This window comes from Nerophis ophidion, linkage group LG21, assembly GCF_033978795.1.
Source record: "Nerophis ophidion isolate RoL-2023_Sa linkage group LG21, RoL_Noph_v1.0, whole genome shotgun sequence".
Classification (NCBI taxonomy): Eukaryota; Metazoa; Chordata; class Actinopteri; order Syngnathiformes; family Syngnathidae; genus Nerophis; species Nerophis ophidion.
The window spans coordinates 19,267,828-19,281,547 of NC_084631.1; the positions used below are offsets into that span (position 1 = coordinate 19,267,828).

Sequence of the window (13,720 nt, forward strand, 5' to 3'; positions counted from 1 at the left end):
AACGCAATAAACAGAAAATCACTTCATAGGGAGGAAAAAGTCAATAGCAAAATTACACAGGAATCTAATAACAAAATAGAACAAAAATCTATGATTAGCTAAAAAAAAAGGTAAATCACTCAAGCAGAGGAGACAAGAAACTTTAAACAGAAAGTAAGCTATAAAAAGCTGAGATAACTACAAAGTAAAGCGCTCCAAGAGGAGGAAAAAAAGGAAGGCAAAGCACTATGAAATTTAACACACAAAAATCTTGACCAATAACTTTGGCAGACAAAATCACTCTTTCTCAGAGGAAACAAAGAAATCAATAAATAAGGCAAGGCAATACTTAGCAAAACTTGGTTCAAGGCTGTGGACAAGGCTGGAGGTACGTAGCGAAACGATATACTCTGGCACAAGACAAGAAGAGGACAAGACATTTATACACATGAGGGAGGGTGACACAGGTGGGCACAATCAGGCAATCAGGAGAGCCATCAGACCAGTGAAACAGGAGGAAGGGCAAGTGACCTGTAACAAGAGGGAGAGTTAACCTTTCAAAATAAAACAGGAAATGACAAGCCAACATGAAACCAGACAAGACTTCACCCAGGTGTGACACCTGTCTGATCAGTGTCAGAGCTTGGTCCGCATCGCCGGCAGTAAGTCGGACACGTTTCCAGTGAGGGTTGGACTCCTCCAAGGCTGTCGTTTTTCCCAGATTCTGTTCATAACTTTTATGGACAGAAAATCTAGGCGCAGTCAAGGCGTTGAGGGGATCCGGTTTGGTGGCTACAGAATTAGGTCTCTGTTTTTTGCAGATGATGTGGTCCTGATGGCTTCATCTGGCCGGGATCTTCAGCTCTCACTGGATCGGTTCGCAGCCGAGTGTGAAGCGACTGGGATGAGAATCAGCACGTCCAAGTCCGAGTCCATGTTTCTCGCCCGGGAAAGGGTGGAGTGCCATCTCCAGGTTGGGGAGCAGATCTTGCCCCAAGTGGAGGAGTTCAACTACCTCAGAGTCTTATTCTCAAGTGAGGGAAGAGTGGATCGTGAGATTGACAGGCGGATCAGTGCGGCATCTTCAGTAATGCGGACGCTGTATCGATCAGTTGTGGTGAAGAAGGAGCTGAGCCGGAAGGCAAAGCTCTCAATTTACCGGTCGATCTACATTCCCATCCTCACCTATTGTCATGAGCTTTGGGTCATGACCGAAAGGACAAGATCACGGGTACAAGCAGCCGAAATGAGTTTCCTACGCCGTGTGGCGGGGCTCTCCCTTAGAGATAGGGCGAGAAGCTCTGTCATCCAGGAGGAGCTCAAAGTAAAACCGTTGCTCCTCCACATCGAGAGGAGCCAGATGAGGTGGTTCAGACATCTGCTCAGGATGCCACCCGAAAGCCTCCCCAGGGAGCTGTTTAGGGCACGTCCGGCCGGTAGGAGGCCACGGAGAAGACCCAGGGCACGTTGGGAAGACTATGTCTCCCGACTGGCCTGGGAACCCCTTGGGATCCCCCGGTAGGAGCTGGACGAAGTGGCTGGGGGGAGGGAAGTCTGGGCTTCCCTGCTTATGCTGCTGCCTCTGTGACCCAATCTCGGAGAAGCGGAGGAAAAATGGATGGATATTGAGATTTAATTTAAAAATTAAAGTTTTTTTTTTGTTTTTGTTTTTACCAAAAAACCCAAACAGAAATACGTAGTGGAGGAATATATATTCCCCCGTGGGCCGGGTGGGTAAAATCATGGTATAATAACTTTAAAATACAACTACCACAACTTCAGATTGTTCTCTTTGTTTTACTTTGGCCCAAAACAGAACAAGGACATTCTGAAAATTTACATATCGCAAATAATCCCCTCGACAAAACACTTCAGGTTAGTAAAAAAAAATCTCTAAAAAACCTATAATGCAGTTTCAAAAACACCATTGGAACACAATGTATTTAGACTTAATCTCAGTGTTTCTATAAAGCAATGCAACTTTAAATCACAGCCCATCTATGATTGAACAAAAACAAAATGAAGCATAAATGAAAACTCTTCTATGTATCAACAACCTCATTTGTCATTTCCATAGTTGACTTTCAATACATTTGCACAGAAGACAACATTTTCACCAAACAATATCAATGTGCAGTGTCTCATGCAACATTTTTACTGGGATTACCAATTGTTTATTTTACTCCTGATTGTTTTACGTTGAGTGGAGGGGGAGGAGTTGCAGCCCAGCATTACCTTGTACCTCTTGCTCTGTATACTTCCTCGTCCCAATATCAACTATTTGCTTGGCTAACAGAATTGCTATTGTGACATCCAATGGACACATTTAGAACAGCAGTTTCTGTCATTTAGAAATGCAGCTCAATTTTACACTTAGCAAACTTGTTAGAATAATTGTATCTAAGTTATCACAAAAACTTTGTGTTTCAATGACTTCCCGGCGTATTTGAACCTACCAAGAAGAAGGCTTGTAAAACTCCACTGTGTAGGGGGGAAGCAACATGAAGGTGTTCTGTTTCTTTCACGCATTGTAATCAACAGAAAGATATTGTCTCGACCCAAGAACTACAAAAGCAAAGAGGAAGCAGGACCAGACTCCCCTCCAGGCACCGCTTCTTTGAACTGTTTAACGACCTTTTCTGTGAACTGTTTTACGACCTTTTCTTTTGACCTGGTCTGTAACCAAAGCCAACGCTGTTTTACAACCCACGCCCCTTTGAAACAGCTGTTACCATGTAATCATGGAAAGTCCAAATAAAAGGAGGAGGCGTACAATATTTTGTCAGAGCGTGCTGAGACCCTGTACAAAGGTACAGTGTCCAGGCGTCTCTCTTCAAATTGAGCCATTGTCTATGTTTAATTATTTGCTTCTTGTCTTGTTTAATAGATGTCATCAGTGTTTGAACCTGACAAACTCATCTCGCGGACCGGATTCAACCTGTTCGGGAGCCTGATCTGGCCTGCGGGCCGCATGTTTGACACTCCTGTTTTAGGTAAACAAATAAAATAAACAAATACTGTAGATGTTTATATTTATTATTCATATATTGCTCCATATTTACATACTTGTTTATATTATGACTAAACATTGGTATATGCGCCAAAGTATAGTGTTATTAAATTGCTAGCATGCTAACATTAGCAATTTTAGTTTGCTAACACAAGATAGCTAGCTTCTTTTTTTTTTTTTTTTTTAGCAATTTTTCCAGATATAAACATCAGAGTCAAATATTTCGGTACCTGATGAATTCTAACTGTTGAGTCATATTTTTTTGGTACTGTATTTGACACATGAGTTCTATTAGCATGCTAGCTTTTTTTGTTAGCTATTTTAAACCTACTCAGTGGCCTAGTGGTTAGAGTGTCCGCCCTGAGATCGGTAGGTTGTGAGTTCAAACCCCGGCCGAGTCATACTAAAGACTATAAAAGATCGGAGCCATTACCTCCCTGCTTGGCACTCAGCATCGAGGGTTGGAATTTGGGGGTAAATCACCAAATATTATTCCCAGGCGCAGCACCACTGCTGCCCACTGTTCCCCTCACCTCCCATATTTATAAAGCTCCCTGTCATATAATTTGGTACTTGACACATGCTAACTAATATTAACATGTAAACATGCTAACATTTGCATTGCATGACTAAATAGCTTCTTTTCTTTTATAGCTATTTTCGAAGGTACACGCCTCAAAGTCATGTATTATGGTACTTGATGCATGATTACCGTTATTTTTTTGGCTAATTTTACAAGTAGGCCTATACACCTTACAGTTATATATTTTGATACGCCTGCTAACTGTTGAGTCATATTTTTGGTACTTAACACATAATTACTGTTAGCATACAATACAAGCTTCTTTAATCTGTTTTCTGGGTAAAGGCCTGCTAATTGATAGCCTGCTGGTGTTAGCGTGATTAAATGATTACAGTAGCCGCCTAGATTTTTCGGCTAATTTTACAGGTATCCACCTCAAAGTCACACATTTTAGTACTTGATGCATAATTACTGCTAACATCAGATGCTAGCTTTTTTTTTGTCTTATTTCACAGGTATACACTATACAATTATATATTTTCATACTTTGCGCATGCTAACTGTTGAGTCCTGTATTTTGGTACTTGACGCTTTATTGTTTATGCTAACACAAGTATGCTTGCTTTTTAGCTATTTTTGCGGGCATAAACTTCAAAATCATATAATTTGGTACTTGCCATATGCTAATTGTTGAGCATGCTAAAATCAGTTTTTTCACTTTGTTTAGATAATTGTTTAGGTACTGTATACACCTTGGTAATTGACACAAAATTATTGTTAGCAGTGTAATTGCTTTTAGGGACGGCGTGGCGCAGTGGAAGAGTGGCCGTGCGCAACCCGAGGGTCACTGGTTCAAATCCCACCTAGAACCAACCTCGTCATGTCCGTTGTGTCCTGAGCAAGACACTTCACCCTTGCTCCTGACGGGTGCTGGTTGGCGCCTTGCATGGCAGCTCCCTCCATCAGTGTGTGAATGTGTGTGTGAATGGGTAAATGTGGAAGTAGTGTCAAAGCGCTTTGAGTACCTTGAAGGTAGAAAAGCGCTATACAAGTACAACCCATTTATTTATTTATTTATCTTTTTTTTTTTTTTTTTTTTTTAGTTTTTATTGACATCCAGCATCAGACATTCTCATCCATTACATCATATTTGCATAGATCGTACATCGAGTATCTGCCCTAAATATCAAAATAATATTTTTTAGTTTTATACCCCAGTTATACCCTCTTAAAAACAACAACAAAAAAACAACAACGAAATAACAATAATTTATTTAAAAATGTTAACTTTTGCGCTATTTCTTAAGGTAAACACCTCAGAGTCATATATTTTGGTACTTGATGCAAAAGTACTGATAAAATGCTAACGTTAGCATGTTAGTTTTTTTTTTTTTTTAGCTGTTATTGAAGGTATACACCTCAGAGTTATATATTATGGTACTTGACGCATGCTAACGGTTGAGTCATATTTTTCGGTACTTGACGCATAGATACTACTCGTATGCTAACACTAGCATGCCAGCTTCTTTGGATCATTTTGCAGGTACTGTATATACCAAAGTCATATAATTTTAATACTTTACACATGCTAACATGAGCAGCCAAGCTTTTCGGGATAATTTTGCAGGTACACACCTCACTGTGATATATTTTAGTAGTTGATGGGCAATTGCTGTTTACATGCTAACGTTAGCATGCTAGCTTTTTTGGCGAATTTTACAGGCTGTTTTTGATTGATTGAAACTTGTATTAGTAGATTGCACAGTTCAGTACATATTCCGTACAATTGACCATTAAATGGTAACACCCGAATAAGTTTTTCAACTTGTTTAAGTCGGGGTCAACGTTAATCAATTCATGAGGCATACACCTCAAAGTTATATTTTGGTGCATAACTACTGTTAGCATTCTAATGTTACTATGTTACTTTTTTAGCTATTTTTGAAGTTATACATCTCAAATTCATATATTTTTTGTACTCTATGAATAATTACTGTTAGCATATTAGCTTTTTTTTTTAGCTATTTTTGCAGGTATAAACCTCAGTCATATAATTTGGTGCTTGACGCATGCTAACTGTTAGCATTCTCACTTTTTAAGCTATTTTTACAAGTATTCAATTCAGTCATCCATCCATCCATCCATTTTCTACCGCTTATTCCCTTCAGGGTCGCGGGGGGTCGCTGGTGCCTATCTCAGCTACAATCGGCCGGAAGGCGGTGTACACCCTGAACAAGTCGCCACCTCATCGCAGGGCCAAACTTCAGTCGTATAATTTGGTGTTTTGCGCACGCTAACTGTTAGCATGTTAATGTTAGCATGTTTAGCATTTTTGAAGTTATATAGCTGGGATATTCTCCAGCCCCGGCGACCCCAAGAGGGACAAATCTTACTCTAAAACGTACAATTTTTTTTTTGCAACATATCACGGTAAATGGAAAAACTTTACCATCATTCTTATTTTATTCTGGCAACTGAGGCTGCCAATTTTTTTACAGTTAAAAAACTGTGATACTGTTTTACCTTTAAAAGTAAAAATAAAAACCATAGATTTTACAGTAATAACACTGGCACCTACTCAGTGGCCTAGTGGTTAGAGTGTCCGCCCTGGGATCGGTAGGTTGGGAGTTCAAACCCCGGCCGAGTCATACCAAAGACTATAAAAATGGGACCCATTACCTCCCTGCTTGGCACTCAGCATCAAGGGTTGAAATTGGGGGTTAAATCACCAAAAATGATTCCCGGGCGTGGCCACCGGTGCTGATCACTGCTCTCCTCACCTCCCAGGAGGTGAACAAGGGAATGGGTGAAATGCGGAGGTTAATTTCACCACACCTAGTGTGTGGGTGTGACTATCATTGGTACTTTAACTTAACTTTAAGCTCAATCGACAGAATTTCCCGGAAAAAAACAAAACATTTTTTCAATTTACAGTAACATGCTGTAAAAAAACATCGGAAATTTTACAGTAAAATGTGTTGTAATTTTTTACAGTGTACAATTTGATGGATAACTTGCTTTAAAACCCTAATTTAAGCAGAAATGTAAGTATTGTAACAAAATGAAATGTTGGCCCCTTCGATGAGGTGGCGACTTGTCCAAGGTGTACCCCGCCTTCCGCCCGATTGTAGCTGAGATAGGCTCCAGCGCCCCCCGCAATCCCGAAGGGAATAAGCGGTAGGAAATGGATGGATGGAAAATGTTTAGAAAGTATGATATGTTTTTTGCTTTATAGGATAATATTACATGACTCGTTGTGACGTATCTACAACATAAATGGAAGGAAACTTGAATGTTGGCAATGTAAGTTTTAAAAGATATTACATTTTTAGTATTATACTGTTTTGTGTTACTATGTCAACGTTGTGTTGTGGGGCTTTTGCACTTGTGCATGTTGTTTTGCCTGCAAGATTTGAGTGGACAGATGGTGTTCTTTAATCCTGTCTGTGCCCTCTACTTGCCATCCACCCACTCCCACTGTATCACTTAGCTGTTTCCACACTTTTATTTCGTATTTCCCCCCATTGATCACTCATTTTTACGTGCTGTGTGTAACTCAAGTCATCAACAAAGGAACCTTATGAGCGTAAAAAAGTAGTCCCATGTTGTCATCTGTCCAAACCTAAAAAAGAGGTTGATTTTTTTCCCACATTTTGAGCTTTTTGAGTTTTTCCTTGTCCGGATCTGGTTCAGATCAAGGGATGTTGTCTCTTATATAAATAGGCTATATAAATACATTTAGATTGAACTGTGACAATAAGTAAAACATTTCATTTAAGTGTTTGTTTTATCAGTGTACAACATGTTTATTCACGTGTCCAGCAGCATTTGACCCATTTGGGAAAGGCTTAAGAGATTATTTTTTTTTGTCATGTCACACAGAAAAAACAACTGCTCAGTTGAATATTCAATATCCTGACTTTATAGTCAATTTATATTTATGCATATTTAAGATTTCCTACTTTGATTACCATGATTGTCACAAAAATGTACACAATATTTTATGTTGTCAAAATTATTTTGTCTAACCAGCCTATGTTTTGGAACAGCATTAGCTTAATGAATTAAAGGTCACTGAAAAAAATAAGTTAATTTGATTAGGGTCGTGTTTTAAGGAGTTTGATTAATTGTGAATTTTTAACAGAATAAGGACACGTGGAGGTTAAATTGTGTCTTTGTTAGGAAAGCTTTTTTGACACAGAATTTATTTAACTGCATTTTTTTTTTGCCTTTGAATTTTTGTCCCATATCAGATTATGATGACAAATTAATTGAATAAAAAATAGCATGTGCGTTTAAATGTTTACTTTTAAAATGAAGTGTAAAAAAATCTGTACAGAAATACATATTGCTTCAAAACTCAAGACCCACCTCCAATAAATTAGGACTGAACGATCAAATTTGTCTCAGAACCAGCCAATGAGAAGTGGGTCTGAGTTTTGAAGCAACTAATTATTTCTATAAATTATTTTGCATTTAACTTTTTACACTTAAATTCTATGCATTGATTTTTTTTACACTGAATTTTTTCGCAGCCATTCTTACTCTGTATTTTTATACACTGAATTTTTTTTACAATTAATTTTTAATGCACTGTTTTTTTACGCAGAATTTTTCTTCACCATTTTACGCTGATGTTTTATTATTTTTTACACTAACTTTATACACAGAAATTTTTTTGCATAATTAATTTTTACAATTTATTTTTATGCATTGATTTTTTTTTACACTGAAATTTTCTGCACCATTATACGCTGTTTTTTACACAGATTTTTTCTGCACCAATTCTTTTCACACTGTCATTTTATTCACAGAATATTTCCATTGATTATTTTAAACGCTGCATTTTGACAAACTTAAATTTTAAACACATATTTAGCTCACACATGTTTATGCGCTGAAGTTGTCAGCATAATTTGACATGAAAAGAAAAATACAGTTACATAAATTCAGTGTATTATTTTTTACACTGACTTTATACACAGAAATTTTGTTGCATTATTTTTTTTTACAATTTATTTTTATGCATTAATTTTTTTTACACTGAATTTTTCTGCACCATTTATACACTGAATTTGGGGTTATTTTTTACACTTAATTTTTCTGCACCATTATACACTGTTTTTTACACAGATTTTTTCTGCACCAATTCTTTTCACACTGACATTTTATTCACAGAATATTTCCACTGATTATTTTAAACGCTGCATTTTAACAAACTTAAATTTTAAACACATATTTAGCTCACACATGTTTATGCGCTGAAGTTGTCAGCATAATTTAACGTGAAAAGAAAAATTCAGTTACATAAATTCAGTGTCCAAGAAAAATGTTAATAAAGACACAAAGTAACCTCCATGGCGAAGCGAAGTTGGTGTACATCCGCCTCAAAATAAATGTAAACCGGAATTTTTTTCGGAAGTTCTCGCTTTCCTCAACATGTTATCGTTTGTTTGAAGACCAGTTTAGTTTCATCGCGCACACACGTCACAAAGTCAATGTTTACAAAGAGATTTTACAAAGACACCGAGTCCCCAACCTCAAACTAGCCAACGTTTAAGGAAAGGCGGTTTATTTTGAAATCCACAACCGGATGTTGTATAATTCAACAGGATGATGGGCGGGAGGTGAATACCAGCAAAAGGGAAAAAGGGCGATAACGGGAACGGCCCTGTTTTGGAAAAGACATCAAACGGTTAGGAACGTGGACCTTGGCCTGGCCTAGACGCTTTAAAGTGGTAAGAAAATATACTTTTGTGGCATTATTGGTTACTTTTGGACGTGGTTTTTCTTAAGAAACAAGTGTTAAAAGTATATTGTGAGCAATACGCGAGTGAGCTGTTTACGTCACTGCTAATTAGCACAGCTTGCGCTGATGCTGAGCTACCGACGCAACTAATACAAACTAAAAGTTCACTTTTTTACTACGAATTGAATGACTACTTGCGTATGTTTAATTAAATGTTCCACTAATATTATTATATATATAGGAAAGGCTTTTAAAAAGTTGTTTCACATATTTTTATGATGTATTGATATTCGTAGCTACTCTATGTAAATATTCCCAATAACACCCCATAATCCTCACTTAATCCATGTGGCCCTCAATTGTGGACTGTATTTCTAAATCTCTTTGTTCACTCTAATTGAACTCTCTTGCTTTCTTAGGTTGGACATTGTTCTACCTTTTTGTAAGAATGCAGGCGAGGAAATAGCAGGTGATGAAGGTGTCTCTTCTCTTTTCTTTAGGACCCTAAAAAGTTCAACAGCAGAGTGTGAGACCAGAAGTTGCTTCCATTTCCTGCTGTTTTTTTGTTTTGTTTTGGCACTTTCTTCCTCCGAGATGGCTAACATGTGCCCGTATGGCCTTTACACCCACGCCGTGGTGCGCGGCATCCCGGAGACTTTTGGGAAGGCGGTGGGAGACAATGACGAGAACAAGGAGGTCTCAGTGGACCTGGCCAAGGCTCAGCGCCAGTTTGGCTGCCTGACGGGGGCCCTGAGGCAGAAAGTGGGACTGCAGCTAATCGAGATCCCCCCTGACCCGGAACTGCCATTGAGCTGGAAGATAGAGGACGTGGCGGTGATCCAGGGGCACACGGCGCTCATCACCAGGCCCTTCAGAGAGCAGAGACGCAGTGAGGTAACACACACTTATAAACACTTGCCATGCTCTTTAAAGGCCTACTAAAATGAGATTTTCTTATTTAAACGGGGATAGCAGGTCCATTCTATGTGTCATACTTGATCATTTTGCAATATTGCCATATTTTTGCTGAAAGGATTTAGTAGAGAACATCCACGATAAAGTTAGCAACTTTTGGTCGCTAACAGAAAAGCCCTGTCTTTACCGGAAGTCGCAGACGATGACGTCACCCGTTGATGGCTCCTCACATTGTTTTTAATGGGAGCCTCCAACAAAAACAGCTATTTGGACCGAGAAAACGACAATTTCCCCATTAATTTGAGCGAGGATGAAAGATTCGTGTTTGAGGATATTGATAGCGACGGACGAGAAAAAAAAATAAAACGCGATTGCATTCGGAAAGATTCAGATGTTTTTAGACACATTTACTAAGATAATTCTGGGAAATCCCTTATCTTTCTATTGTGTTGCTAGTGTTTTAGTGAGTTTAACAGTACCTGATAGTTGGAGGTGTAAGTCCACGGGTGTCTTGACGCCAGTGTCTCAGGGAAGTCAACGGCAGCTTTATGGACGGCGCAAGCTCAGCTGATCTCCGGTAAGAAGCGACTTTTTACCACAATTTTCTCACTGAAACCTGCTGGTTGACATTCGGTCGGGATCTATGTTCGCTTGACCGCTGTGATCCATAGTAAAGTTTCACCTCCGGGACTTTTAAACAAGAAATCACCCTGTGTTTGTGTGGCTAAAGGCTAAATCTTCCCAACTCCATCTTTCTACTTTGACTTCTCCAATATTAATTGAACGAATTTTAAAGATTCAGCAACACAGACCTCCAAAATTCTGTGTAATCATGCGGTTAACGCAGACGACTTTTAGCTGTGTGTGTGTGCAGCGCTCATATCTCCTAACAGTCCGTGACGTCACGCGTACACGTCATCTTTACGCGACGTTTGCAAGAAGAAACTTCTGGGAAATTTAAAATTGCAATGTAGTAAACTAAAAAGGCCGTATTGGCATGTGTTGCAATGTTAATATTTCATCATTGATATAAAAACTATCAGCCTGCTTGGTGGGTAGTATTGGGTTTTAGTAGGCCTTTAAATACACTCCAAAACCTACGTGTCAAAGTCAAGACCTGCGGGCCAGATCCGGCCCGCGAATTACTTATCTATGGACCCCGGGAGGATATTTGATTAGTATTACAACCGGCCCGTAGGCCACAGCAGCCTGCTGCTGTTTTGCACGCAGCCATACTCCATCAGTCTTGGTGCAATGAATTTTCAAAATGGGGTCCCAGGGACCCAATCAAATCATAAAAATGGAGTCCCACAGTAAATTTTTGGGGTCCCACTTTTTTGTAACTGTTTTGAAAACAAATGATAAATATATGCATTACTCTATTATATCTCACCTTATATATTGTGTTTTGGAAAGAAGTTGTCTTAAACCTTACTTAAATCATAAAAAAAACACATTTGTATGCATATGTAAGTATCCATCCATCCATTTTCTACCGCTTATTCCCTTTGGGGTCGCGGGGGGTGCTGGTGCCTATCAGCTACATTTGGGCAGAAGGCGGCGTACACCCTGGACAAGTCGCCAACTCATCGCAGGGCAATATGTAAATGTATTCAGTTATAAACATTCATTCACTTTCTTTTTTCCCTTCATGGATCTAAACTTTACCGCTGCCGGTAGTTTTTTTCTATATTTTTATTGTAATATTTTCAGAATGAGTTTGTTCTATTTTTGGCCAAACTAAGACAAAGAAAACAATTTGAAGTTGTCTTTATTTTTACTAGCTAGCGCATATGTGTCAAAGTTGAGGCCCGCGGGCCAGATCCGCCAGCTGCTGTTTTGCATGCATCCATACTCCATCAGTGTTGGCGCTAGGAATTTTAAAAAATGGAGTCCCATCAAGTCATAAAAATGGGGTTCCATATTAAATCCTTGGGGTTCCACTTTTTTGTAACTGTTTTGAAAACGAATGATATGTGATGCATGCATTATCCTGTTACACATTCTATATTGTGTTTTGGGAAAAGGTTGTCATAAATGTTACTTAATTCATAAAAAAATAATAATACAAAAGTAAATGTATTCATTCACTTTCTTCCTTCCTCCATGGATCTAAACTTTACCGCTGTCGGTATTTTTTTCTATACTTTTATTGTAATATTTTCAGAATGCGTTTGTTCTATTTTTGGCCAAAGTAAGACAAAGAAAAACAATCTGATGTTGTCCATATTTTTTCATTTTAATGCCTTGATTTTAATAGTCTGGTCCGCGTTTGCACAGATTTTCCATCATGGGGCCTCCTGAGCTAAAATGAGTTTGCCGCCCTTGAGTAGGAGTACGCCAAATAATTACTTGATTAAAGCAGCGTTTGTATTTTCCTATTTTCAATCCAATCAATCCAATCCACTTTATTTGTATAGCACGTTTAAACAACAGAACTGTTTCCAAAATGGTGCACATCAATATTAAAAACAATATTCAAATATTATCCTTAGCTCCACCAATGACTGAATAAAAACACAAAATAAATATAAAAACAATATAAAAATAAATATAATTAAAAACGATTCTATGGGGTAAAACCAATTAAAAAAATAAATAGAAATCATCAAAATTTTAAAAAACACAGGACCGCACAATTCACATAGTGTTAAAAGCCAAATAATAAAAGTGGGTCTTAAGATGAGACTTGTGGGAGCAGTTCGAACATGGTGGGGCATAGTGTTCCAGAGCTTAGGTCCGACCACAGAGCTAAACAATGTCACTGCTCAAATTGTTTGTTAGTGGCCAAAAATATTAAATATACTTGTTAAATGAAACATCTGCCTTGTTTTTAATGAATACTTGCGTCTACCACGATACTATATTTTAATGTCGGTCGAATGTTTGAGCCGAAAATAATTATGACTGGCCACATCATTAGGTACACTTGCACAGCACAAGAGCTGTAATCCTTCGTTTACAAATAGTATTTATTTGGTGCTAAATAAGGCGCTGGACTACAGAGCTAAAATGAGTTTGACACCCCTGCTCTAAAACAGGGATTCTCAAACTATGCTACGCCTAATATTAAAGTACTGTGTTTTATTTTTCTATTGTCAAACACAGTGTTACTATTCAACCTGTGTGTAATGTTACAACTATTGGATATATTTGTTAAATAAAACCTCTGCCTTGTTTTTAATGACTACTTGGGCCTGGTACACTACCGTATTTTAATGTTGATCATTATTCTGGTACTTGGAGAGCTAAGTGTTTTCTGGGGTGGTACTTGGTGAAAAAAGTTTGAGAACCACTGCTCGAAATCCTTTCTCCTTTTTTTTTGTTAAAAAAAAAGAAATAGGTACTCAAATCTCAAGGATCTTATTGTAACTGTGATGCACTGAGACCACAGTAAGTGAACAGCTTGGTGGCAAGAGAACACTGTATATGCGCAGGGATGGCCTAAAAAACATTTTAAAAAATGATTCAGAATCTTAAGGTTCTGGAGAGTTTGTTTCTTTTTTGCACGTTGTCAAACTTGTTTTCATTAAGGAGCCACATA

General features: G+C 38.2%; 1 protein-coding gene and 1 long non-coding RNA gene across 3 annotated transcripts in view; one reads left to right on the forward strand and one right to left on the reverse strand.

Moving 5' to 3' along the window:
* Window positions 1-13,720, reverse strand: part of LOC133539851 (uncharacterized) — a 24,889-nt gene continuing 11,169 nt past the window's right edge. The window contains exon 3 of the long non-coding RNA XR_009803505.1: window positions 1-510. This is a non-coding gene — a long non-coding RNA (uncharacterized LOC133539851). The remainder of the gene's footprint in view (window positions 511-13,720) is intronic.
* The window catches only part of ddah2 (DDAH family member 2, ADMA-independent), a 21,555-nt gene continuing 16,930 nt past the window's right edge, over window positions 9,096-13,720 (forward strand). Inside the window, exons 1-2 of one of the 2 annotated variants that reach the window (XM_061882098.1) lie at window positions 9,096-9,250; window positions 9,762-10,155. In XM_061882098.1, coding sequence (XP_061738082.1) covers window positions 9,856-10,155 — 300 coding nt within the window. In that variant the 5' untranslated portion in view covers window positions 9,096-9,250; window positions 9,762-9,855. Of the gene's footprint in view, window positions 9,251-9,680; window positions 10,156-13,720 lie in introns of both variants that reach the window. The other variant, XM_061882099.1, reaches the window with a different exon arrangement.